Genomic DNA, 27,188 nt, shown 5'->3' on the forward strand with positions numbered 1-27,188 from the left:
GCTACAATTTAGTATCTGTATTTCAAACTGTAAAATACTCAAAAGCTATCACTAAATACAGTTAAATCTATAAATTCTTTCATAGAAGTTACTGAATGTCTCATTATCTTAACACTAGCCATGTACACTACACAACTATTAGAAAAACACCCAACATATTTCCCCAAGACTTAGTTCACATGCTGCAAAAGAATTGTAGTGAAATAACAGACAATCAACTAAAAAGATGGTTCACTGTTTCAGTAGAAATTCATCACTAGTAAACAGTCAGTGAAAGGCCTTATTGGTTCTTGGCACACCCCAGTGAATTTTTTCCCCAAACTGAGAACAAAATTACTTTCTCTGATGACATCTATGTAAAATGGCAAGCCAGCCTAATTGTTGCATGCAGATTAAAGTTAGCCGAAAGCATAAATGGTCAGTTATGTTGATGCCAAGTGATAGCTGTGTCTTAAACCAAACAAATGTGTATTCACAGTACACACGCACACAGAGCGAGAGCGAGAGAGAAAGAAAGAAAGAGAAAGTCTATATTTATTTAGCATTTTTCTAGAACAACATTCAAAGTGCTTTACAACTGCTTACAAATTAAGGTACTTGACTTGTAATCAGACGGTTGCTGATTCAAACCCCACCACTGACACTGCTGGGCTCTTAACCCTCAATTGCTCAAATTGCACTCAGTCATAATTGTAAGTCGATCTGTATAGAAGCGTCAGCTATTTTTCGTAAATGAAATGAAGTCCTATTCAATACTATAAAATTCTAAAGTAAGTTTTCAAAGCGATACACACAGAACATACTAAAATACATACGACATAAAATACAATGTTTAAGAACTATTAAAAGCAAGAGAAAAGACAAGGTTTTATAAAATTATAAGTATTAAATATGAATAAAGTCTGAGTGTCTGATACCAGTAGCGAAATTATGCCACAATACACCTCTAAAAAAATTAGCTAGGTAAGCTATGCTACTTCAATCACTGCCAGTCAGTTCGCATACTAGATGATGAAACATGATCTTAGTTAGGTTACCTAGTTAGCGAACTAGCTAGCTAGATAAGCAAAACTGTTTGACGAGCATCCAAATACAGCAGAATCTGTAGCTAACTAAAACTAACCTACCTTTTCTAAGTCCCCAGACAGTAACTGATCACAAGTATTACGATCACGCATTACTTGTAAGCTAATTAGCTAACTAACTTAAATAGGCATGTAGCAAGCTAATATCAGAGTACAGAGGTCAAACAACGGAACCGCAGCCTGAAAAATGAATTTGGCTTAGAAAAGTAAACAAGCATAGACATTACCAAATCATCAGCCACTTACCGTACTTCGTCCGCCAAATGTCTTGTCGATGACTGCTCGATGTTTTTGTTTTAAACTTAATTCATTAATGTCATAAAAAAGCAGTACCTTTAACCCCCCCCCCAAACTCTTGTCGCAAAAGGAACAGAAAATGTCAGGTAACGTGGCGTAAAAGAAGCCAGCTACAAAATTCCACTTTGGATTACGGGACTTTTAATTTGTTTAAACAAATATCCTTCGTTCCTTCCTATTTCACACTTTACAATACATATATGTCAGTAAAGACACTATAGGGGCATATGGACATATTTTACAGGTAATAAAAATCTATTTCCCATCATCGATATTTGAATGCTAGGCGCAATTTTCCCAAATACTAACGTTATCACTGCAAAATCGGTGAAGGGAACAAACGTTCTGTGACGTATGTGATTGAGATCTCTAAAAGTATTTAGGTGACTTGTAAAATACTTCGACATCATAATAACGTACAGTTTCATCAGATACTAAAATTTGGGTAAGGTTCCACATTATATAGTTGATTTAACCTTTCCTTCTTTAGTCCTTCAACAATAAGTTTCCACAGGCAATATACAAACATACAATTATATATAATTGTCTGATTAAAATTAACTAAATATTACTAAAAACGGATGATTCTTATTCTGCAAATAATCTCTTAAACAAGCTTGTGTCTTACTTCACTTGCACGCGTTTTAAGTGGTGTGACGCAATTCATTACAAAGTTCGCTTAAAGCTCAACGAAGAAGAGTCTTTTCAATCCACTCTTACGTTCCAATGCCACATGAAGTATACTCATTGTATGGATATCCCCAGCGACGTTCATGTCAAAATACCACCCAAACCATGTGATGTAAAACGTTTCCACTCAAGTGATTATTTTTGGAAAATTGTTTTAGCGTTTAAAATGCTTGTCGACTTGAGCAACGTTTGAAGATATAATTTTACCGACAATTTACGTTTACATTTTCTGTGTAGAGAAAACATTTTAAGCGCTAAAGCAATTTTCGTAAAAATCATTTGAATGGGAAACCCGACCAGTTACTGACGTGTTGTTTCCTCGCGTTTTTGGCCATTGGTAAAAAACTAAGCTACACTTATTATTGTCAGCAGCAGTTCCAATAGTTTTCATGTAGCCTCTTTAGAAGAAAATCAATTGGTGAATTACCTAAAAGATGCATTAGCCTGCTTATAAACTTCTTTTGAAATCTGTAACCTTTTGTTAATGCACAGGGACAAAATGTCTACATCTCCTATATTCATAACTTAACAGCTACTTCTCGAGTACAAATGTTCATTCATGTTAATAATGGTGTTTTTGGCTCATTTCATTATTTAGTCATAGCTTGGTAAACCTTAAGTAACATTGTAATACCAAGGCAACACTCGTGTTTAGAAGTGTTGAAAAAATGTCATTCAGTGAGTCCATACACGCACACAAACATTTATTACCACGTTCTGTATTTTCAGAGCCAGTTCAAACATAGGAATGTTTGCTTCACATCAAGTTTATAGTTAGAAGCCATGAATTCATATTTTGCAGAAAGAGGAGCAAGACATTTGTGTGATAAATGTGCCACAGGGAAAAGAACCTGCTTTCTATACAGTGATCAAATATTACAATAACATTGTGGTTGGTTATAAATAAACAGCACACTACATAGTTAGCAGCAGACACACACATACTTGTTTTTTTCACAAGACAACAATAATAGGTAACAAAGAATGCAGAGACAAAGACTTGCATTGACCCAATCCAGAAAACTACCATCTACTTGAACATCTACAGTAACCAATAGGTATAACTTACACCTCAGCAGGTTGAAATGTTAAAACCTTCCAGGTGAATACTAAATACCAACTACAACCCCCCCCCAAACACAGACATCAGTTATCATCGGGGGGTGGGAATCATCTACCAATGTGATCTGGTTTTGGATCCAATACATTGGGACTGAAACATCTTTATAGTTGTACAATGCCAGTCTTTGTCTCAGTGTTCCTTGTGTTTAAGCTGTTGTGATGAAAATGGTGGATAGAAGGGGGAGGTTTATCCAGCAACACGATAATTGACATGGATTTCTGGTTTGATGTCGCAAACCATCTTCAGCAGGTTGTTCAGTACAGCTTCCCGGTTTTGCTGGTAACTATTCTGGATGCGGCTCATCTTGTCCAGGGTCTCTTTGTCTACCTCAACAGCTGAGTTACCATGAGAACCCAGGGCCTAACAAAAGAAAATAAGGAAGCTCATAAAAACACACTTTATTTTACATTACATTTATGGCATTTAGTAAATGCTCTTATCTAGGAGTGACTTACAAAAATGCTGTCATGTACTCAGAGAATGCATTCTAGTTAGTACAAATAGATTAAGAAACCAAAATACTATTGAACCAATATATAGGAGTCAAGAATGAGTTACAAAATGAGCATAACAATTGCAATACTAAACAACAATAAGCTCTGATACCTGGGAAATAATAAAACAACAAATTATGTTCTGTTATTATGAGTAACATCACAGTTGTAATGATTTCCTCTATTGTGCATTTAAAAAAAAAAGCAATAGCCTTGGGATCTTGCCTGCCATTGAATGATGGTGCAATGTTATTTTCAGTAACAGACAACCTCTAGAGTTCTGCTTCTCAAAATAATAAGTATTAAAGCATTATAAACTGGGCCACACAAGAAGGATGTGTTTCATCTCAAGTCTTGGTCCTCCTAAGGTTTCTTACTTAATTCTGTCCAGGGAGTATCTGCTTGCCTCTGTCATCACTGGTTTACTCATTATGGATCTAGACCCAAACATTTGTAAAGTTGCCTTGTGACAACGCATGTTGTAAAAGCTCCGTTTCCACCAATGAGGAACTGGAACAGTTCCAGTTCATGCACCTAATTTTAGTGACCTTTTGGTGTGTTTGTGCCAAAATAAATAGGTCCCAGAACTTGAAAAGTTTGTTCCCAGCTGGAACCAAAAAAAATAGTAGATTCTTCAGCGCCAACCATGATGACATGCGGGGGCATGTCAAATTGTAGAGGAAAGATGAAGACACCATGATGACACACAGACAGGTCAATGGCATACAACCAGCACTTTAGGGCCACCCACATTTACCAAATAAAAAAAAAATTAACAATATGTTGGTTTTGTAGACATAAAGAGCATAACGAAAATTCAGGCGAATTCTTGTTTCTGCTTTCTTGTACATAAAAAAAAACAAAAGAAACAAAAAAAAACCCCTACATTGCTCCATTTCTCATTTCTTTCGTTTCCAATTCAGTGCATGAAAAAAAAAATAAAAAATGAGGGGTCATTTTTAAGATTAGAGACAGAAAACAAATGAACGAAAGGGAAACAGCATTTTGGTGTGTTGGTTATTTGACTTTGATTAGTTGGTGAAACTGTCAAATCAAGCCGTTTCCCTCTCTCGCTTTTTTTTCACAAACATTTTTCCCGTTTTCAATATTGGTTCTGAAAATGAAAATAAATTGACCAAAGGTACACAGACCTTCTCAGAAGCTTGTTTTTTCCCCCCTCTTTTTTTTTTTTTTACATTTGATTCTTTAGTAGTTGCTAAATTCTCAGACATGCATTTGTGAACTGAATTTTTTTTTTAAATTAATATTCCAATAATAAAACAAATTTTCAAATATACTCCTATGTGGCACAAAGTTTTGTGCGCTACTGAACATTTTAGACTGCTAGCACCAAAACTACCACTCAAAGCAAGCAAAGTCCTTAAAATAAAGTAAGCCCTTTCGCTTTCATTACAAGGCACAAAAACAAAAAAATCTGAAAACTGAGCAAGGAGTCTTTTCCCCAAAATTAATTTTATAAAAGTAGAAATAGAAAACAAGAAAAAAAGAATGAAGGAATGAATGAATATTCTTTAATATACCAACATGAAAAAAATTAATAATGAAGTTCTCCATTTTCAGATTTAGTTTTGAAAAGTCAGAAAATTGAACTAATAAATGTCAAAAAGACACTAGTTCATTTTAGCAGAAATTGCACCTAATGTTCCATTCATGACTAAGTGTGAAGTTTGCAACTTCCAAGTAGGGAAAAAAAACCCATATGGCCTGTAACTGCCTGAACAAGTCAGCTACAACACTGACCACAAAGTATATACTCCTCACTAAACCAAAGTACGGGTAATTTAGAAATGCTATTGTTTATATTGTTAAATTCCATACTTGTCTACTGAAAGCCAAAAAAAGCTCACTTCACTTCAACATCACAGTGGCCATAGTGCAAACTATAAACATTAAATAACAGCTTCTTAAGCAGATTTTCAAAAGGTGAGCATGTCTTCGTGCAGAATTTCTTGATCATACTACAAACTTCCATTAACAAGAAACTAAAATCAACTAAAATAAATGAAGCTCTTAAGTAGGAAGTTGCAAATTGAAAAACTCATCAGTGGAGATGTTCTAATAACTATGCGAGATACAAACTTGATGGCATATCCTATTACAGTGACAAGAGTTGGTGTTTAGCTTTTTCTTAATTCATTGAGATAATTATGTTAATTTCTGATTGTTTTATTTATACTAAACTATGTGCCTATAAATGTGATCTCAATGGGCCATGTACATTCAGTCACTCATTTTGCAGATATACTTTCCTTTGTTCTCGTTATCTTTGCAAACCACAGTAACAGTATAACAATTCTTCATTCTTTTCTCAAATCTCCCTCCGAATTTTAATAATGAAAAAAAGTATTATTATTATTATTATTTTTTTTTTTTACATCTTACACATTCTCTGACCAGAATCTGTTTATACTTGTTACCTCAAAGCCTCTAGGGAGGAATTTCTAGCACTACCGACTGTCCAAAACCTTGTTCTTTGTTCTTAAGGAAAACCCTGACTGCATTAATAGACTAGAACAACTGAATAAATGTTGCCTAATAAAAATGAGTCTAGAAAACCTAAATAGATGAGATTATGAAATGTCTCTAACTCATTTTTTTAAAAGACATTTGTCCCTATCGACAAATTACCACTCACCGCAGCCTCCTTGGTTTTAAACTCCTTTTCCCTTTGCAGACGGTACTGTTCAATCTCTGCCTGAGCTTCCTCCTTGGCTTGCTTCAGACGTCTGTTCTTCCCTGACACACAAGTAACATTCATTTGTGATATGATGTTTAGATTATATCGCAAATGTGTCAATCTAGAACCTACTCTGAAAATATTTTTTTTTAAGTAAAAAATAAAATTAAATCATTCTTCTTTAATTGACTACATGCAGGAAACATCTGACAGCAAAAGCAGAAACTAGATAGATTAAAGGGAACTGAGTAATTATAGCCTACTATGAGTCAATGCCATTGTAATAGTTGCCTTTTTGTGAATAGTTCTGTTCACCATCAATTAGTCAATAATGTCAGCAAGTTTCAATGACTTTCTTCAATTAAAAAAAAAGTAAAAATCACTTAACACTTCTCAAAATTGGGTCATCGATTACAAAAAGTGAAACATTCCACAGTGAAGCAATATTAAAATTTCATTCACTTCTTCAGCTTGACACTGGCTTAAAACCAGTTCTTAGATTTATCATATCAGCGATTCAATGTACTTATTTAGTATGCTTTATAAAGGAAAACCCCAAATTGAGACTCAAGTATCTCACAAAACCAGGACCTATGTTTATATAAACAAACATTAAAACAGCTAGGTTAGCTTGATAGACCAATATAACCCGCTAACGAGAACGTCATGCTCCCGTTTAGTTCAAGATGGTAGCTAGCATTTTAACTGAAAAACGATCACCGTAATTACTATCTACATTGCTTTACTACGCAGCAGACTTTGTCTTAGTTTGCTATTTGATGGCGAAACAACCAGCTAGCTTGCTAAATCGGGCTCGCTAGCTAGCTGGCTAGTTGTCCATCTTAGTCATCGATTCATTCGACTCCAACATTCCTTAAAAAAATAATTTACTTACGTTTACGGGCTTCAGCGACCTTTTCCGCGGCCCGTTTTTCAGCTTGTAGCAACTGCTGAATACCCTGAGACTGGCTTGCCATTACTCGAAAAGATGTGAACTATGAATAAAAATTCCCCGAAGGTCGACTGCAAAAATTAGAGCTTGACAGAACTGTAGCTACGTCAGCTGACTGTGCGTCACGTAACTGAAGGTTGAGCAAAACCACGTGACATTTATTGATCACAGGGAGAAATTGCAAGCTATCTGCTTATATTTTAGTCACGGTATTCACATTTACTAAAATATATAGGTCCTAGTTGAATTAATAAGTATTAATTGTTTATTGAAATTACGCCTAAGTGAAAAAACACTGAAAGTAACAATAATACTTTTTTTATATGAGTTCCTTGTTGCCATCACATAACTCATTAGGCCAAGGCCAAGACTGCAGTAGATATAGTCTTTTCCATTCCCTGGTATAGTATCACGTTTTTACTTTTTTCAAAGGTGAATGTCATGTTTTCGTAGATGTTTTTATTAGCACACATTTTCCTTTGCTTTTGATAAATAAATTATTTTGAGGTCAGCGATAATTCTGGTTGGGATGACATTTTAGATTACATATTACTTGGGCCAATGTTATGACAAGCTTGTGTGGAAGATACACGACTAGCATTACATGTGTGCCTGTTATTGTTTTACGTACAAAATGTGATTTATTGATTTAGAAGTGATGTTGGCATTGCTTAATCATTGAAAGGATTGCACCAGTAACGGAAAATACCTGGTCAGACAACACTGAAAAAATAGGTAAGCCTCAGAGATGGGGTATGTCTGTTTTGACTACGTCTATAAATGGAAACTAAAGAGAAAATGTAAATGCTTAACAAAACAGTATTATTTCCTAGAGAACCTATATCGAGTTACTTATGAGCTGTAATCAGAAATACTTTTTAAAAAACCATGTTAGTTCTGATGTTCATTTCACGAGATTTCATACCTATTCAAGGGCTTACAGGTTGCGCAGAAGCAGCGACAGAGGCCCTGGGTATTGCTGTAAACGTCATGATTTTAAGGCTCGGGTTTTCAGCAATCCAGAGCGGAAACCCCTCCCGAATCCCGAATCCCAACTCCGGCAACCGAGCAAAAGAAAAGAGGAATACCGAGGAATCAGGAAACACGGAGAAACGCAATAATAAATAACTTAGGTAGCTAAGTGAGTAAACTATTTTACTGTATAACTATTTATTTATACAAAATCGATGTTTAGCTGGTATGAATTTAGTTAACCCATACTTTTGTCTTACGCTTTTTGCTGTTTTCCAAAGGGAAAGGCCACACAACATTAGCAGGTTTGCTAGTTTGGTTAACCGCTAGCCTAGCGTACTAATGTTAGCGAATCTCAATAATGAAAGACGGATAATGTTAATAGTTTAGTAAAACCAACTAATTATGCTGCACTGTAATCTACATGAACTATAAGTTTCCTGGGGATATTTTACGCACAATGCCAAATTGATTATATGCTGTTTCCCAATTAATAGTAAGCGTCGCACTAATGTTCATTCGAAATATAGCATTGGGAAACTGTCCGTCAGTTTGCCTAGATAAACGTAACCTAGATGATGATTAAACGACATGTCAAGATAGTCAAATCGCCTATGTATTTTTCCTTGCCACACGTTTATACTGTAAATTCGGGTCTTTTTACTTAGCTAGCTGGGTTACTTTTTTCATTCTTTTTGGGATTGGTAAATTAGTTAACCCAACTAACCTAGCTAGCTGCTTAGTACACTGCTTACTCCCAATGAGGGTGTTTGCAGTTGGCTAGCTATTATAGCTAGCTAGCTAGGTTAGCTAATAACAAGTTAGTTAACTAGGTAACTAGGTTAGCTAGCTATCTGGCTAATAATATAATGCAAAGTAACTTGGCTAGCTAAATTGTTATCGCTAACGTTAATAAAAGTCATGTTTACCCCTGGTAACACTGAACGTCTGTGCTAGTTAGTTATCGTCACTGCGTAAATACGTATAAAATAGCTAATTTAGCAAATTTACATATTAATTTGTCATAAATTGAGTAAGATGTCTAATGGAGTTTGTTTATTATTTTGTTTAAAGAAACTTGCTGTGTTGGTCTAGCCAAGCACAATTTATTAAGCAAATGTTTACCTGGCAGAACTGTCGCAAATGGGTTTAATTTCTCAAATACAAATATTTATCGTCAGTCACTGGCACGGTAAAGTTATCTGGCTTGATAGTCAACCAAGACAATTAGTTTAAATATGGTCAGGTAATTTGACGGTGCAAAGTAATCTTATTATTTGTAGTAGATGCTACACCTTTTTCAACCCATTATTTGTCCGTGTACATACACAGAAACGCATAACATGAGATCTATGGATACTGATCACTTTCTCAAGGCAGTTCTGAACGTTAGGCTAGAGAATGTCAAAGGGCTTGAAACAATAAAGGTCTAGCTAGGTCATTGTTTACATTGTTATTTGTTTTTCATGAGTCAAGCCTCAAAGTCTAATACAGAGTAAGGACATTCCACAGCCAGTTAGCTCAGTAGTACCATTCAATTGGCAGCTCCCCCTGCAAATTAGATCTGTAGCACACAGCAATTCCTTATTGAGGTGAACTCCCACCAATATATGCCTAACCACTCTGTGTTGGGAGAGAGGATTTTAAAGATGAATTTGAGAAGCAGTAACTGTGAAATTATATATTTAATCCCACATAGTCTATGATTGTAGTTGTAACCTATTTAACCATCTTGCAAAATGATCATACTTGAGACCATATATTTGGTTAGTGCTAGATGGGTCTTGATGTAGGATTTTGCTGCAGTATGGCTTTGGTGATTAAGGAGTTTATGTGCTAATGTTCTTTTTTTTTTTTTTTTTCTTTTTTTTCCCTTTTTTAATAATCCCAAACCATTTCGCATTTCCTTCCCACCCCTCCTTTTTAATTTTTTTTAACCTTTTTAATGTTCATATGTGTGTGCAAATGCATAAACAACATTCATCATCGTGTTCATCCAAAATTCCTGATTTTCACCTATACCCCTACACATAAACCAAGTGAAGACAGTACAGAAGGGAGAAACAATAATGTACTTTTTTTAGTGACTGTATTTGCTAAAACTGTGTTAAGAGCAATTTAAAGTGCTGTACATGCCATTAGAATGTAAAGATAAAATGAAATAAAATGATGATAAATGTATTGCCAAAATATTTTTATATGAACCATCCAGATTTAGGTGACTATATTTTTGTCAGTATAGCCCCACTGTTACACTGCTATTGTAAAGGCTTGAGCTTTATTATCAATGAAGTGTGTAGCTTCTTTTGATGTTTGGTTAACTATTGGATGTCATCATCTGATTTAGATACACAATATATAGCTATATAGAGATTTTATAGCACCATTTTGGGAAAATGTCAGCTATGATAACCCTGTCTATACTTGTGTAATATTATTTCAGGGAAGTAAGCTTAGGTTGATATGTAAGCAAAAGTTGTATTAATTAATTAATATGTGTCAATGTCAGCCAAAATGGTCATTATACATTTATTGAAAAGGCCTTGGTAGTTTATCCTAAAAGCATGTTGTCTGTCATAGAAATGTTTTATATTTTATGTTCTATTTGCTTGGCTTTTGGGGGTTCTTTTGAGGTTTTGTTGTTTTACGTACAGTTTAATTATACGTGCCTCTTCGCCTGCAAATGAAGAAAAAAAAGTAGATTGTTCAGTAAAATCTCACTCTGATTTTACCTCGCTTTCAGCTGCTTGACAGATCTTGTGTCTTACTGACACTGAAACCACTGGCCATTTTGCCTTTTGGGATTGTCATAAAAGGTTGGAAGCCTGTTGATCTATATGTCTGATTTTTGGATGAGCTTTAAAGTTATGGCTGATGTAGCCATGTGTATGTATTCATACATGGAAAAGATAAACTGAGGTTTTTTCACGGTAGGCTGTTTGCTAATCATGTTTTGTAAAATGAAACTAGATTATGGCATTTGAATGTTCTGTGATTCAAAGAATAACTTTGGGGTTAGCAACTGAATTTTAGAGCCATATTCAAAGGAAATATCAGTTAATTTCCAAAAGGCCGATGTTTTTTTATAATCATGAGTGATCTTTAAATGCAATAAATTTATCTTTGCTTCCTGATGCAGAGTAGCAGAAATTAATTTGCTTTCTCATCAATTTTAACATTAAAACTAAAACCAACTAGCGATAGATATACTGTAGTCCAGGCATTTCTTTACAGTTTACAAGAAAAACAAATTAACTATTTTTCCCAACTCTAACACAGTACTGAGCTATGCTAAGTTGAAAAGCTGCTTGGTTAACTAAATTGACTGTATTTGTGACATGGCTACTCAAACCTTCATCTGCTTCCTGAGAACAAAACATTTTGTATTTATTATATTTCACATGTCTTAATAAAGTTGTGCAGATAAACATTTTTGAAATTCTATAAGTCACTTTGTTTGCAAAGGTTTTGGGCTGTGTTCACTCAAGCCTGGTTTGCAGACAGGGCTGTACTGGAAACACACTATGGTTAGAGCATTATTCTGATGGCCAATTCCTGAGTTCAGCCTGTTTGTCACTCTTTAAATAGCAAAATCAACCCTGTGCTTATTTTGTATCAGGCAATCAGTTTCCTCTCAAGATAGCCATTGATTCTATAGGAATGCTAATAACATGTTTGTGGTTATTCAGTGAAAAATATGTGGCGCTTTTTTAAAAAATTTTTTTTTATTTTTTATTTTTTTAAGTGTACAGAATCTAAATGCATTTTAATTTCTGATAAATGTCTCTAGACCTCTACTAAATAGGACTGCACAATCATTTGTTGCAGTTGTAATATATTTGCTTAAAGCTGTAGTCATATAGGGGCAGACGATACAAACATGGTAACAAAGAGCCAGCAGGACATGATAGCCAGCTGCACATGATTTATTTAACATCTTCTAACCATATTCTAACTTCATTAATTATTTGCCACATTATTTGCCATTATACTATGAGACCACATTAGCTTCCATTGTTTAACTGAACTACACTGTACAACTTCACCCCCCCTGCAGCACGAGAAATGCAGACCTGAGACTTTCCCCCAGTGAGAGAGAGAGAGAAACTTCCTTGTGAGCAAGATGGGATTCGGTCGTGACTTGCAGAGCGCCCATGATGGCCTAATTAAACTGCAGGACTGGGAACTGAAGCTGCTGGAGTCGGTGAAGCGCTTTATGACCCTTCGTGTAAAGAGTGACAAGGAGTATGCCTCACTCCTGCTCAACATTAGCCAGCAGGTGGACAAGTATGATAACTCCTCCCAGATTCACTACATCAGTAACGTCTCTAAGGTAACAAATCTTTGGCCGTGGAGCAGCCTAATTTCACAGCTAAACATGTTTTATACATCAGTTGGATAGTACACAGCATGCCACTTTTGTTCATTACTTTGTGGTACTTTGGTGCAGAATGATCTAAAGGACTATTTCTGCAAGTTTGGTTCTGTTCCTGGAAGTGAGACCAGATGAAGTTCTGTTTTTATTGAGTTGAAAGCAGGTGGTTTTCCTTTTCTCCTGTCAGTATAGAGCATTGGGACCACAAAACTGTTCAAATAAATTAAACTAAACTGTCATATTACCATCACACTTCGGAATGTGTAAGGGTGATGATAGGAGTGCAATGTGTCAGAAGTGATGCCGCTCTGTGGTTTTCAGTCATGGGCTCACATGGTACAGCAGACAGAGCAGCTGAGCAAGATCATGAAGTCTCATGCAGACGAGCTAAACTCTGGCCCACTGCATCGCCTTACCATGATGATCAAAGACAAACAACAAGTGAAGAGGAGTTACCAGAGCATCCACCAGCAGATTGAGTTTGAACTGAACAAGGCAAGTCCAGCACCAGCTTCACCTTTCAGTCAGTGTCTAAAAGGCAGTGGCATATATTCATCTGTGTTCTTCACCATGTATGTTTTTTTTCTTTTACATTTCAAGCACATGCATCAGGTGTTGGTGAAGACTAGGTACTTTTTAATTGTTTTCAGGTTACGAAAACTGACCTTGAGAAGCTAAAAGGTACCTACAGACAATTAAGTAAAGATGCGCATGCTGCCAAAGAGAAATACAAGGAGGCAATTGTTAAAGGTGAGGTCTCCTAGTTCACCACTGGAAGCATTTTTTTTTAGCCCCATCGTATTTATCTTATCCAGTTAGTGCCCAAACAAAGTATTGTCTTTGAAATATTTGTTCATAGTAAATGTGCTGCTGGACAGTGGGAATATGACATCCACATGTTGTTACCATTAATATTAGGCTTTTTGTCATCAGTGTAGGTGGTAAATAGACATTAGTCAGACATTTGCAGTAGTATGAGACTGCCTAAGAAAAGTGCTTTTTTTGACATATGGAGATTTATCTAGCAGGGCAGAGGTTCAAGAGATGGCCAGACCATCATTAACATGCTTGGTCCTCTTCGAAGGCAAGGAGCCAGAGAAGGCACGTGAGCGCTATGACAAAGCCACCATGAAGCTTCACAACCTGCACAACCAGTATGTGCTAGCAGTGCGTGGTGCACAGCTGCACCAGGAGCACCACCACCAGAGTGCACTGCCACTGCTGCTTGACTCACTGCAGAAGATGCAGGAGGAGATGGTCAGCGCCCTGTGAGTCCCATGCTAGTCCCATGCTGGCTGACATTGACATGCAGGCATTTGATCTGGTTGTGTTCAATGGCATTTAGTTGCATTCACCTTTGTGATGTTATAAATTTGCAGAGGACTTAAAAAAAATACTTTGACCAAAATAAAGAACTGAAATATAATTTTGCCCAGTTTGCATGCATGGTATGATTTGGCTTTTACACTCAACCATGAGTAAGAAATTGCTGTTTTAAGAGTGAGTTGGTAAGGAATGACTTTGTAAGGAATATGACTTCATAGTAACTGACATGTTAAAAACTGACTGTATAGTGATATTCTGCAAAACAGATTTTCTTAGCTATATGAATACATAAGCCATTGGGGAAAGCTGCTGACATGGTATATCTCATACCCCTTTTGCTGTTCTATAGTCTAGACTAAAGAAGAATTTTTTTTTTTTTTACATCAATTTTTTCCTCATTTTATATGGCAGGGTGGCTTTGTTGGATTTCAATAGGATTTTTGCTCTTACAATGTTTTTTTTTAATCACAGAATTTCCATATAATCTTAAGTTAAGATATAAGAACAGAACAATTGAAACAGCTTCCCTGACTTGACGCTAAGCCTAAATCGTAAATCTGGGCTATATGAAGAACATTGGCCAAAAATGTTTTTTGTCTATTGTGGGGAGACTTTGATTCTTTGTTTTTTAAATTATATTAAATAAAGTTTTATATAAATAGGACAACCAATTATCTTGTTTGTGTGTTTTTTGTTTTTGTTTTTGTTTTTTTTACTTAAAAGAAAAACCTGCAGTCTCATTGATATTGTTGGTCTGTTTTTTCTGCTTTTTCTAGGAAGGGTGTCCTGGAGGAGTACAGTGAAATCACCAGCCTTTTAACAGATGAAATCGTGAAGGTCCACAAAGAAATACACACCTCCATAGACCACATTGATCCTTCGTCAGAGTATGATAACTTCATTGAAGTGTATGGGTATGTGAAAGAAATCAAACACAAATCCTAACCAATGTTCATTGTTTTTTTTTTTTCTTATTACTTAAATATTACTTTATTATTTTCTTATTACTTAATTACTTATTTAATTTATTTTCTTAGGTCCCCAGAAACCAAAGAACCAAATGTAGAATTTGATATTTCACTATTAGAGGAAACTGAGAATCTACAAGCCAACGAGATACTATGGAATAATTTAACTGCAGACAGTTTACAAGCAGTGTAAGTTCAGTTTATCTACTCCCTTTATTCTCAGAACCAAAAGGAACGATATACGTTTCACATCTATGAATTTCGGATAGCAGAGCTATTTTGAGTTTTAAGACCTTAGTCTCTAGTGTTATAATCCCTTTCCTTTTTCAGAATGAAACAAAAACAAAATGGGGGAGGAAAAAATACCCCCCCCCCTTTACATCTTTAATACCAGTGTTTAAAAGCAATTTGCTGTTGTCCAAAAATGGAGGATTGGATAGCTGTGTTCTAATAGAAATGCATTAATAGAGCTATTTGTTTATAACTAACCTCTTGTCAGATTTAAGCCTTTATATGGAGCCGAATGTTCATACAAATGTGTACTGATGTGTTCTAAGGCTGAAGTCTACAGGCGAGGAGCTACTGCTCACCCAGCAGAGTCTGCGCAGTAAAGAGGACCTCATGCTAGATCTGCAAAGCAAAATAGAGGAGTCTGCCAAAACCTGTGAGAAGAAGTCTGAGTATGTAGAGCTCACATTTATGGCTTTGACAACCACTTTATTTGTGATACTATGATTTGTGATTCAATGCCTTTCATATAATCAAATAAAGAAGAGAGATGAATTACCTCTTATGAATGATTTATCAGAAAAATCAGAACATTTGTCACATATTTGCAAAACAAACTACCATAGAATGTTGTTAATGCTTTAAAAACAGGAGCGCATATCAGATGTGCAGATGAAGAGTTTGTGGTGAAAACACCCACTTGGAGCTGTTGTGAAGGAGGCCATGCATTCCATTCTCTCTCTCTTGCGCTCTCTCTCTCTCCCCCTTTCTCTCTCTCTTTTCCTTTCTCTCCCTCCCTCTCTTTTTCATGTCTGTCTGTCTCTCTCTTACTGTAGTTCTTCCTGTCTGAGAAAAGTCAGGTTTTACACCGTTTGAACTTGATTTGTGTAAAGTCTGGGTAATACAGAAGAAATTAATGCAGTGTAATCACTTCATTCATGCTAATCTTCTGAAACACACTAGACACAAACAGTAGTCCCTGTCCACTGAGGTGTGAATGATAGCGTGTTGTCTCTCTCTCTCAGCACGGTGCTACTCTTGAGTCAGAGGCAGTCACTGGAGGAACTTAGACAGACTGTGCAGCTGCTGCGCTGCTCTGAAGCCAAACTGAGCTACCAGAAGGAACTGCTCGAGCACAAGATGCAGGAGAACGAGGGCAGGGAGCCTCCGCATGTTGTCAACTATGAAGAGGATGCACGATCCGTTAACTCAGTGGTGAGGCTTTTTGCTTGCACTTTTTCCAAATGACTGCGCACCAAATTTCTTTTCCTTAGGCTAAAGGAATTTTTAATCCTTTGATTAAATTATATGTATAAGTTTTTTTTTTTTATTTATTTCAGGATTTGGCAAGAAAGTGAAAAAGGACAAAAGCATAGCTGTTGCCATTTTAGCAGCTAATTCTGGCACTGAGCAGAGTGGTGTTTGTGTGTGTTTGTGTGTGCGCGGGCGGGAGGGCGGGAACCAGCAGCGATGGTACTGGATTGTGGACATTCTGGTCCTGATTCTGGAAACCTCTTTTGAATTGTCATCATGTAGTTGGTTTTGCTCTACATTTTATTGCCATTGTCACAGTTTCAGTCTTTTCAGTTGATTAGGATTTGAGCAAAGAGTTGATTTGGGTAGGTGTGGGGGGAAAATAGTAGCGTAACAGTACTTTACCTGAGTTGATGTGGGCATTGAGAGACAAACTCTCCTCACTGCCGCCCTCCTGCTTTCCTATATATATATGTTAGGAACATTTCGGTGCCATTTTTAAAGACATCTTGGGGAGCATTTTATGCTTACATTTCCACTATTTAAAGCTCTCTCCATGGTAACCATGAGCTGTGTTTTTAGATGGGAAGAACCTTGTAGCTGGTTTGTAACTTACATACTCACTTGCATTTTGCAGGCTTCAGATTATCCACAAGTGAGTGGTATTAGCATCCAGCTCAACTGGAGTGGATACGATACCTGAAGGCACATACTTTTACAGTAACAGATTATGTGTATAAAGTGAAATGTTGGTTGGCATTGGGTGCAGTTGCTGCTGCAATGTTAAAGCAGTGGAAAGGTTCCCTAGAAAATGAAAATGACTACAGGTTTAAAAAAGCAACAGGGGTGCTGTGCTTGTTCAATGTACACCTTTTCTTATGTTTTAGGATAAAAGTAAAGACAGGATATCAAAGTTTGACACCCTTCGTCACTCCATCGCTGGCATTATCCGCTCACCAAAGTCTGTGTTAAGCTCATCTTCCGTAAGTATTGTCATTTATTCTTTGGCAGTTTCAGTTTTTATTTTCTACTGGGTTACAGTAAAATATTTCTTACAATAAAAGTATAATATATTACTTTAAAATGGGGGGGGGGGGAATCTCTCTCTATTTCTCTCTCCACCCCAGTTCTTTGACGTTATCCCCACCAGTGAGAAGCCTCTTGGGGACCAAGAGTGGTACCATGGGGCGATTCCTCGCACAGAGGCCCAGGAGCTGCTCAAGCAGCAGGGAGACTTCCTGGTGCGTGAGAGCCATGGCAAGCCAGGTGAATACGTGCTCTCTGTGTTCTCAGATGCCCAGCGCAGACACTTCATCATCCAGTTTGCTGATGTGAGTACTGTTTCACAGTTGGTGTGAAGTTAATAATTAATGTGTCATTATGAATTACAGATGGGTCATTGTTAATTTTTAGTACATAACACCCCATTACTAAGACATATTGGCTGCTTCACAATATCTTTTCCTTGAGCAAGGTAGGGTCGTGATCTTGGTTTTTTTGTTTTTTTTCCCAGAATGCCATACTTATGACAACGTTTTGTATGTTTACTGCTGTTGTAGAGGATTGGATGAGTGTTTGTTGCAGTCTTGATATATGGCCTCTGTTTGACAGAATCAGTACAGATTTGAAGGCACTGGATTCCCCACCATTCCTCAGTTAATTGAACATCATTACACTACAAAACAAGTCATTACCAAGAAGTCTGGGGTTGTGCTCTTAAATCCTGTCATAAAGGTAATTACACTCTAGTTTTTGAATATTGTGTCTAGGCAGTTATGAGCTATATCAGAAAATATATTTTACTTTGAAATGTTTTCTAAAATTTTGCTGCATTTGTATGCCAGTGCTTCATTATGCTCTTTGCAGAGAACATTTACTGTTTTTTCCTGCTCTAAAACACCTGTTTTGATTACACAAAAACACATTAATGTGCAATACATGAAATCCACAGAACTGTAATTGAGAGCCTTTATATCTTGTTAATTGTCAAATATCATCAGTAACATGCTGGCATGCTGTTTTTAATCTTGGCTTCAGTATTCTTGTTAGACCAACTTTATGATCATTTATGAAATTGTATTATTTGTTTGTTTGTTTGTTACATTTTTTTTAAATACAATGCTTTTAAGAAACTATTCAGATACTCATTGGGAAACACTGACAATCACTTAATGACTTTTTTTTAAATATTATTTTTCAGCCAGCTCTAAAAATGCTCTCTCACCATACAAATAGTGGTGAAAATATGAACAATAAATATACTGAAAATATGTACAATGCATTTATTGTGTATCATGCTGCATCACAAATGTCCAGTTTGGTTTCATATCCAGATATAAGATGGAGTGCATTACTTCATGAGTAATGACAGACATTACGAATCATTTGCTCAGGACCGTTTTTATTGAGACCATTACCAATGTTCTGTTTATGTCTCTATTACCACTACTGTAGGTGTTGAATAAGGCTTTCATAGCTAGTGAATGGAATTGCTGTTTGAAGTTCAGTGTTCATATATATTTGTGTGAGACAGATGTTTGATTTAGATCCATCTGATTTGAGCATATAACAGGTGCACTGTGGCTTGTGTTGAACAGTATGTTCATTTGAAACATTTGCCTCTATATTCCAAGTTCTTTGTTTCCTATTTTAGATGAGTTACTTGCATAACTTGCACACACTGAATTTTGACACAGATGTGGTTTTAAAGAAACAAATGAATTTGTATACATAGCATCTGACTAATTTATTTTTGTTTGTGTCTTTCAGGATAAAAAATGGATTCTTAATCACGAGGATGTTATTCTTGGAGAACTTCTAGGCAAAGTATGTCCTGTAATGTCCCTGTAATTACCCTGTAAATGAATGTGCTTCTATCCTAAGGTGTTGTGTCTTTGAGGCATTTTTGATAGGACTCTGATAAAAAGATCAACTGTTTTAGGGCAACTTTGGTGAGGTGTTCAAGGGAACGCTGAGGGACAAGACTCCTGTGGCTGTTAAGACCTGTAAAGAGGATCTGCCTCAAGACCTCAAGATCAAGTTTCTCTCAGAGGCCAGGTGCTGCTTAGTTAAATATGCTAACAAACAAATACTTGAACTAAAATATTTATTTAACTGAGGACATCCTAATTGATCCTCATTACATTTTTCATTTTAGGCCAAATTATCATTTTTATTTGGGATATTACTTCCTCTGAAGTGCATTATACTACCACTTACACACATCACTGTCAAATTTAAAAAAAATGTTTCTTCTTTTACAAGGATCCTTAAGCAGTATGATCACCCCAACATTGTGAAGTTAATAGGTGTCTGTACACAAAGACAGCCCATTTATATAGTGATGGAACTTGTACCAGGTACGGTCACTACCAACTGATGGAATTGGAAAAATAATTGTAAAAAATCATTATAGTTTACATAGAGCTGGTTCTAATGATGGGGTACTATCTCTGGACAGGTGGGGACTTTCTGTCTTTCTTGAGGAAGAAAAAGGAAGACCTCAAGACAAAGCAGCTGGTGAAGTTTGCGCTAGATGCAGCTGCAGGAATGGCATACCTGGAGTTAAAGAACTGTATCCACAGGTGAGTTTGGGGACAGTCAGGTAATCTGATGGTTTATCTTCAGGTCTATTTGTGTCCATTGTAAATGCTATTTAATTTTGGTAATTTTCATTTACAGACTACCAATGACACATTTTTAAATTTTGATGTAGACCTGTAGAGAATGTTTAAATAATTATCATGTCCAATATTACCACCCCTTCATAATTGTGCCCTGAATCATAAGCAGAGGACTAGAAGCAGAGATGTCTTATATAGTGTAGGATGGATAAAACTTTATTTATCCTGAAGCAAATTGCATTGTCACAGATTACACAAGAGAAGACGTACATTAATAAGACATACATTAAATCAGAATAAATAGGGTAGGATTGTAGAAGTGAGTTACAGAAGTGTGGTACAGATGAATTATAAATATTATAAGAGTTAGCTGGGTTTATATACATATGAAAATTATGCACATGACTTATGCAAGAACAGCTTTGGAATGTGTTCCAGTGACTGCAAACATTAGTATTAGTAAGAAACATATTAAGTGGTAAAACATATTAACTGATAACACAAGTGAGAAATGTCTATATACATAAATGCTTATCTTCATGATATAAATAAGCTGGAAACTGATTATTGCACTAATGGAGTAGATAATAAGTGAAACTGTCAGAAAAAAATATTAACAATAGGAGGCACAGTGACAAAATTAGTCAGACTAGAGTGTAAAAATAAAGTGATAACATTAACAGTGAAATCATTATAGTATAAATGATAGTATGAACTGGACATGTAAGAGTATGGTGTAGCTCAACCCAGTTCAGACAGCAGGAGTGTCCCTGCACTGAGGAGACTCGTTGTTGAGTCCTATTGCAGTGGGGAGAAAAGATTTCACACGACACTCCTTTGCACAGCGCATCTGTATCAGTCTTCTGCTGAACATCCTTCTCTGTTTGTCCACTATCGTGTACAGGGGGTGTGATGCATTGTCCATAATGGCCAGCAACTTATTAAGAGTCCGTTTTTCTGCCACAACCTCCAAAGTGTCCAGTTTAGAGTAAATAGTTTGCTATAATCTAAAATATAAAAGTATTAGAACAGTGTGAAATGGCATGTTTGACAACATACTATTTCCTAATTTGTTCTGTGAGTGTTGCAGACTGGTTCATTGGTTGTGATGCCATACCAGCTTGTATCTGAAGGCCAGATCTGTGAAACCTTTATGTAAGAGACATGCCAGATGGTGCCTGAGCTCCCAAGTTACAGAGGATTGATGTGTGTTTTAAGAAGTGTGTGTGTGTGGGGGGGGGGGGGGGTTGTTTGTTTATTTTTGTGTGTTTGCATTTGTGTTGTAAGGTATATAAAGCTATTCTTATGATGATAGCATGATGGCACTAGACCATAATAAATGCCAAAGTCAAGTTTATTTATATAGCGCTTTTACAACAGCCATTGTCACAAAGCAGCATTACACACAGTGCTATCCTTATGGTTACTGTATAGCAACATTGAGTGTACCTCTTGAACTTGTAGAGGAGCAGTCTGGCGTCAAAGTGGAGGGAAGGAAAGGGGTTGTGATGCATCCTGGGAAAACGAGGAAGGAAAAGACAGAAGAGCGGAGCCAAGGGAGGCTTCAGCAATTTCTGCTCCTGCTAGAGGACATGTGGGTGGGAATTACCAGTAGACAGACATGGAAGTGGTGGATGTGTTGACTGAAGAGCAGGGGGGAAGGCAGTATTTAAAGGATCAAGAAAAGATAATGGAATAGGAATGTAATGAAAACTAAGGCCAAAAAAGAATCTCAAGGGGGATAAAATGTGACAGTGAATCTGAGGATTTCACAATGACACTTTCAAGTTATGTATTTAGCACATTTAAAGACAATAGATGCCACCCAAAGTGCTTCCAATAATTCCAGGAAACGTAAATTAAAAACAGTAAAACAGAACAAGCAACAATCCTTGCATGCCTAAAAGACTCAAATACCTGGGTAAATAAGTAGGGTTTCAGGCTGGATATAAAAATGTCTGCTGTAGGAAATGATCTTTATAAAAATAGTTAGCTGTTCCATAATTTTTTAATTCTGCCACAGAAAAAAACTTTAAAAAAACCAAAACAATTTAAAGCAATTTATTTTGATGATTTTAACTGGAAAGTGGACAAAGGAAGTCAAAAATATGCCATGAAGCAATTTAAATACAAACAATAAAACCTCAAACTGTATTAACCAGAGGAGGAAAAATAGGACAGGAGAGGCTTTCTATTTTCTTGTTACTGGTCAGATGTCTAGCTTCTGATTTCTAATCTCTTAGTAAGAATCATTTTTCCTCAGTTATGGAAGGATGTCTCCTTAAACAATTGTAGCGTTTTACATTAAATTAAAGGTAAAAGTGTTAATCAGAGCCTGAGGTACTCTGTTACAGAGGAAAATGTATGTGGGAGATTTATTTATTTTTGTGTGCTTGTCTTATTTGTTTGTTTGGGTTTTTTTGTGCGACATGATCTCCTCCCTTAACCTTAATGAAAAGAGCTGTGCTACATTGAGAACTAAAACGTTGGATGTTACCCTCATTCAGAAGACACAGGATGATGGGAAGATGCTGTTATTAAGCCACAATACCTCCAATAGTGCAAGAGTAGCTATACTTTTGTCAGAAACCTTTTTTTTTTTGCCACAGATATGAGTATGAGGAAGTCATGGGAGGATGTTTTAAAATTATAGCTAAATGTGAAAAGTCTACATGGTTTTATTTGTAATAATGCACCAATTGTGACAAAGTAGAAACATACATTTCTGAAGATGTTTGTGTGTAACATGGAAACTTTAGTTTTAAGGAGACGTTAATTGTCCAGTCTTTTGAGCAAGAGATGGCATAACAGCATATTTTAAATAACCCCATAGAGATCCAGGAGCTGGCTGACATGTGACATATTTCCAGACATTTAGGTCATGTACAATAATAACTGTATGGTAATAATGCTGTTATTTTTGTAATTCTGTTAAACGTGCATTTAACACAACACTGGTTATTGATGCTAATTTTAGATGGTTGCTTAATTGTTAAATGAGAGCAGCTGTTTCATTGGTTCACCCTGTTTCAGACACTTTAATGTTGTAAGTTTGTTTAATAAAAACTTGTAGGATTCATCAAATGCATTAGTTATCCTTATTTGTATTTAACAAAATTACCCATTTATCTGTTTTAAGGTCTGTTTTTAAAAAATTTGGAAGGTACAGGTGGTGATTTAATGTTTGTAGTGTTTTAAGAGCCTTCTGAAAGTGAAAGTTGTAAGTTCTGTAGTTCAGTGAATAATCTGCCTGGGTACAAAAATGTATGGGATTCAAGAGGGTTGCTCTTTATTATTATTGAGTGTTATTTAACCTTTAACCTGATTTGTAAAGATTGCTAAAACCCTTCTCTCTCCCTCTCCCCATTCCTCTCTTGTGTTAAAACATTCCCCCAACATTTAGGAATGCCAGCAAGCGTCACCTTTGCCGAAGCTCACACCTAGTAGTAATATGCAGACACCGATACCAGTTGTCCATCTATAAAAATAGAATACGCTTCTTTAGAGAGGGTCTGAGGATCTTCTGTGTCTCCAGGGACCTGGCTGCACGGAACTGCTTGGTGGGAGAGAACAACCTGCTGAAAATCAGTGATTTTGGAATGTCGCGGCAGGAAGATGATGGCATTTACTCATCATCTGGACTCAAGCAGATACCTATCAAATGGACTGCACCAGAAGCACTCAACTATGGTAAAGCTGTTGAACTTCTTGAGTCCACCCAATAATAACAGGTAGTAGAGCGTTAGTATTAAGTGATTTTCAGGTCTATTTAGAAGACTGCAAGGCTTTTAAATTCTTTCTTAATACATATTTAAAAGCAAGCTGTTTACTAGATATTTAGTTTCACTAAGTATATGTTTATTGGTTGAGATTTTGGGTTGTTAGATGTGGATGTACTTCTACAGGGAGATACAGCTCAGAGAGTGATGTGTGGAGTTATGGGATCCTGCTTTGGGAGACTTTCAGTCTTGGAGTGTGTCCATACCCAGGCATGACTAACCAGCAAGCCCGTGAACAGGTTGAGAAAGGTACACTTTTTTCCCCAGGTTTCACACTTGGCATTGATTTAGTAGTTGTATGTCTGTTCATGATGTCTGTTCCTCTTACTTTGCATAAAAAATACCCATGTTCTTCATTCTTATAAAGATTTAATATATATTCAGATAGCATGTTTGGTTTTAATCCCACTTCTGATTTGGTTCCCCCCCCCCCCCCATCCAATGAATGAAGGTTATAGATTGTCTTGTCCACAAAAGTGTCCAGAAGAGGTCTACAAGATCATGCAGAGGTGCTGGGATTACAAGCCTGAAAATCGTCCCAAGTTTGCTGAAATTCATAGGGAAGTCTATTCAGTCAAGAAAAAATAGCTCCAAATTAGAATGGGTAAGAGACCAAACCCATACTTCTCATCAAGGTGATTTTGCCCCTTACCCACAAAGGCAAATATCCAGAATGCTTCTTTCCCACCATGTGATCATCACTAAATTATGACTGTAGTACAAGAGTACTCTAGTACTTCTTGTTATATATAAACTGACTATGAATTGCCTATTTACCAGCTGTTTTTAAAACCATTACCAAGGAATTAGGTCTTGGTTTTGCACTGTTCTATCAAGTATATCAGTATTTCTACTTAAATGCTCCACTGTACTCTAGATACTATGTGTGCTTTCATGAGTTCAGTGAACTGCAAGTAACTTCAGGCAGATGGGTAAAGTGTAAAGGCTTTGATCCTGTTTAGGCAGGGGTGGAGGAAATATGCCATGAAGCAGCTGAAGGATACATTCCACTTGCTGTATGGTGAATGATAAATCTTCACCAATACTAAAACTCAGTTTTGGACAGTTTGGATGGTTTTGCAGTTACTGTAACTAAGTACAACGGATCGCATATAACATACAAATCTCTTATTTGATGGAGGCCAAATAATGCTTTTGCCTCTAAAGCAATTTCCTGTTCTTTGTATCTCCACAGAAAATCACTTTTTATAATATAAAATTATATAATTATAAATTACTCTTCCCTGTGTGGTTTTGCTTCATGAAGATTAATGCTGAGGTACCAAATTAATCAGTTTCATTAGGTAGCTTAGCTTGCCTTCCAACATATTCCTTTTTCTTTTGAAAGAATAATATACTGTGGATTAATTTAAGTGCAATTTATGAATAGTGTTAAAAACAAAAGGTTGTGGCTTTAAATCTAAACAGCCATTCAGTGACGTCATTCTGAGTTATCTCTTTCTGCACATAGTTAATTGAAACCCTTCCAGAGATGCCTTTTTTCTTTACCTATGGTTCTTTGCTGTGAGGTTAATGCATGCCATTTGGTATAGGGGATATTCTTATTGATCTCTAATGGTCTGGTTTTCTATTAAGCCTAAGTTGTATATATACGTATGTTTCTGTAAATACATATCTTTGTTTAAACCAAAGCCAATTTCGAGCACAAGTTATCAATATGAACATGGTTTAGTAGTTTGTGCAGTATCCTATGGTAAGCCTATGGTATTTCTCTTTTGCAAACCTTGTTTGGACACTATTAACCATGTCAGGAAATGCAACAGTCCTTATATGAGATTAAATTCCGAGATGAAAACTACTTTGTTTATTCAGGTGCCATTTTGTAAAATATGCAGCCATCTTATGATTGCCAGCTGTGCTGCTTGCCTGATTTTCTATAAATTCCATGTCACATAACTTTGTCCTTTCTATTTGTCTTTAAAATAAATCGAATGACTGATTCTACAAGGTTTACTCTGAAGAATTCCTTTTGTATTGTGTAAATACTTTTTGTAGATTCTATATTGTAAAAATTTTCTAGCTGTTTAGGTTTTTTCAAATACTATCGTCAGATTACTATGCCAATATCTTTCCAGTTTTCTTTGTCTAAATATCAATGTACTGCCTCCAACAATGATTAAATCTAACAGACAACAGTATAGCTAGGACAATTGTGAGATGAGAATATGTAGAGTAGAACCTGTAATTAGTGATTTCCTCTACCGCTTTTTACACGTTGTTTTGTTACATATTCATAGTCTTGGATGTGTGTAAAAGGATTCGCCATGCAATGAAATGCATCTTCTAGTACAATTGTCAAGGCTTATAATTCATATTCGATACTACTGTATCATACAGTTCTAGGTTCTTTCGTCAACTTATAGATATTACCAATGGATTCTGATCACCAAGGTGATTTGTGATTCATCTTGAAGCTGAGCTTACATCACTATAACTACTGCTAAGTGAGCTCTTAAGCTTTTTCTTTAAACTTTAAAGCAAATATTATTTTATGTTTTATTTATTTGAAATACTGTAATATTCTTTGTATTTTTACCTTTTTTATTTACCCTAACACCTACTGTCATTGTACTCATGTTAGCCAGTATTTGTTAAACAATATATTGAAATTTATTTTCCAGAGACTGACCTGATTTTTTTTTTAATATATATTCTCGTTTGACTTGCACAATGTGACCTAAAATTGCCAATAATGTGTCACAGTGCTGTTATACACAATTTGACAGTTATGTGTGAACCAGTTCAAAGCCTTTTTGTAATGTAACCCTATATGTGAACAACATTAAGAGTAAATTCTATAACTTCTATATCTGAGTCTATATTTCTCTATATATATTACTAAATTCACTTTTTAATTTAAATAGGTTGTATTTTTCCACAATAACACAGACCTTTTGAATATTATGTTTGCACTTTTGGCCATTTTGAGAAATAGGTTTGCTTCTTCTAATGCTTATCGAACCAAAACAATGTTAAAAAAGATTAGATGTGCAACAACAAACACAAAGCAAACAAAAAATACACTGGACTCTTACTGTCATTACATTGTGGGTTTTTTTTTTTTTTTTTTTTTTTTTAAAGTAACTCTAAAAGCAAACACGCAAAATTGTAAATTATTGCCAGTATTGTCTGATCTGATCTGATCTGATCTGATTTCATATCTCCATATTTGTATAGACTTGTCATTTCTGTTTACTTTTAACACCTCTTGTGGTAGACATTTCACTGTAACGAAACCCACAAAGTGCTTATATTGTACAATTGGAATAAATTCACCTACAGAATCTTGTACTTTGGTGAATA

The 27,188-nt window shown here is 36.0% G+C and overlaps 3 protein-coding genes across 8 annotated transcripts in view; 1 reads left to right on the forward strand and 2 right to left on the reverse strand.

Moving 5' to 3' along the window:
* The window catches only part of slc31a1 (solute carrier family 31 member 1), an 8,333-nt gene extending 6,858 nt beyond the window's left edge, over positions 1-1,475 (reverse strand). Inside the window, exon 1 of the mRNA XM_027002090.2 lies at positions 1,332-1,475. The gene's annotated coding sequence lies outside the window, so the exon portion shown is untranslated. The remainder of the gene's footprint in view (positions 1-1,331) is intronic.
* A 1,286-nt stretch (positions 1,476-2,761) lies between these two features.
* Positions 2,762-7,466, reverse strand: atp6v1g1 (ATPase H+ transporting V1 subunit G1). The gene is made up of 3 exons (XM_027002060.2): positions 7,283-7,466; positions 6,346-6,446; positions 2,762-3,555 (listed from the first exon to the last, which is right to left on the reverse strand). The coding sequence occupies exons 1-3, from the start codon at positions 7,362-7,364 to the stop codon at positions 3,382-3,384; spliced, it is 357 nt and encodes a 118-aa protein (XP_026857861.1). The 5' UTR covers positions 7,365-7,466; the 3' UTR covers positions 2,762-3,381.
* Positions 7,467-8,029: 563 nt separating this feature from the next.
* fer (fer (fps/fes related) tyrosine kinase) lies at positions 8,030-26,971 on the forward strand. 6 transcript variants are annotated; one of them, XM_027002110.2, is made up of 20 exons: positions 8,030-8,074; positions 8,274-8,480; positions 12,369-12,644; positions 13,008-13,181; positions 13,337-13,436; positions 13,771-13,954; positions 14,789-14,926; positions 15,050-15,169; positions 15,538-15,660; positions 16,234-16,423; positions 17,350-17,445; positions 17,590-17,793; positions 18,074-18,196; positions 19,232-19,288; positions 19,404-19,519; positions 19,727-19,821; positions 19,923-20,046; positions 23,489-23,775; positions 23,991-24,113; positions 24,316-26,971. In XM_027002110.2, exons 3-20 carry the CDS (start codon positions 12,435-12,437, stop codon positions 24,450-24,452), a joined length of 2,601 nt encoding a protein of 866 aa, XP_026857911.1. In that variant the 5' UTR covers positions 8,030-8,074; positions 8,274-8,480; positions 12,369-12,434; the 3' UTR covers positions 24,453-26,971. The 6 variants fall into 6 exon arrangements, with proteins under 6 accessions (XP_026857911.1, XP_026857914.1, XP_026857913.1 ...); XM_027002113.2 differs by having other exon boundaries at positions 23,621-23,775; XM_027002112.2 differs by having other exon boundaries at positions 8,274-8,472.
* The last annotated feature ends 217 nt before the right edge of the window (positions 26,972-27,188 follow it).

Source organism: Electrophorus electricus, chromosome 6, assembly GCF_013358815.1.
Source record: "Electrophorus electricus isolate fEleEle1 chromosome 6, fEleEle1.pri, whole genome shotgun sequence".
Lineage (NCBI taxonomy): Eukaryota > Metazoa > Chordata > Actinopteri > Gymnotiformes > Gymnotidae > Electrophorus > Electrophorus electricus.

Coding starts and splice junctions, on each gene's coding strand:
- atp6v1g1 (XM_027002060.2), bottom strand. CDS start 7,364: ATGGCAAGCCAGTCTCAGGGTATTCAGCAGTTGCTACAAGCTGAAAAA. Junction 6,447..7,282: donor GGTCGCTGAAGCCCGTAAAC/GTAAGTAAATTA, acceptor CTTGTGTGTCAG/GGAAGAACAGACGTCTGAAG. Junction 3,556..6,345: donor TTAAAACCAAGGAGGCTGCG/GTGAGTGGTAAT, acceptor TTCTTTTGTTAG/GCCCTGGGTTCTCATGGTAA.
- fer (XM_027002110.2), top strand. CDS start 12,435: ATGGGATTCGGTCGTGACTTGCAGAGCGCCCATGATGGCCTAATTAAA. Junction 17,446..17,589: donor CTGTGTTAAGCTCATCTTCC/GTAAGTATTGTC, acceptor TCTCCACCCCAG/TTCTTTGACGTTATCCCCAC. Junction 23,776..23,990: donor ACCAGAAGCACTCAACTATG/GTAAAGCTGTTG, acceptor GTACTTCTACAG/GGAGATACAGCTCAGAGAGT.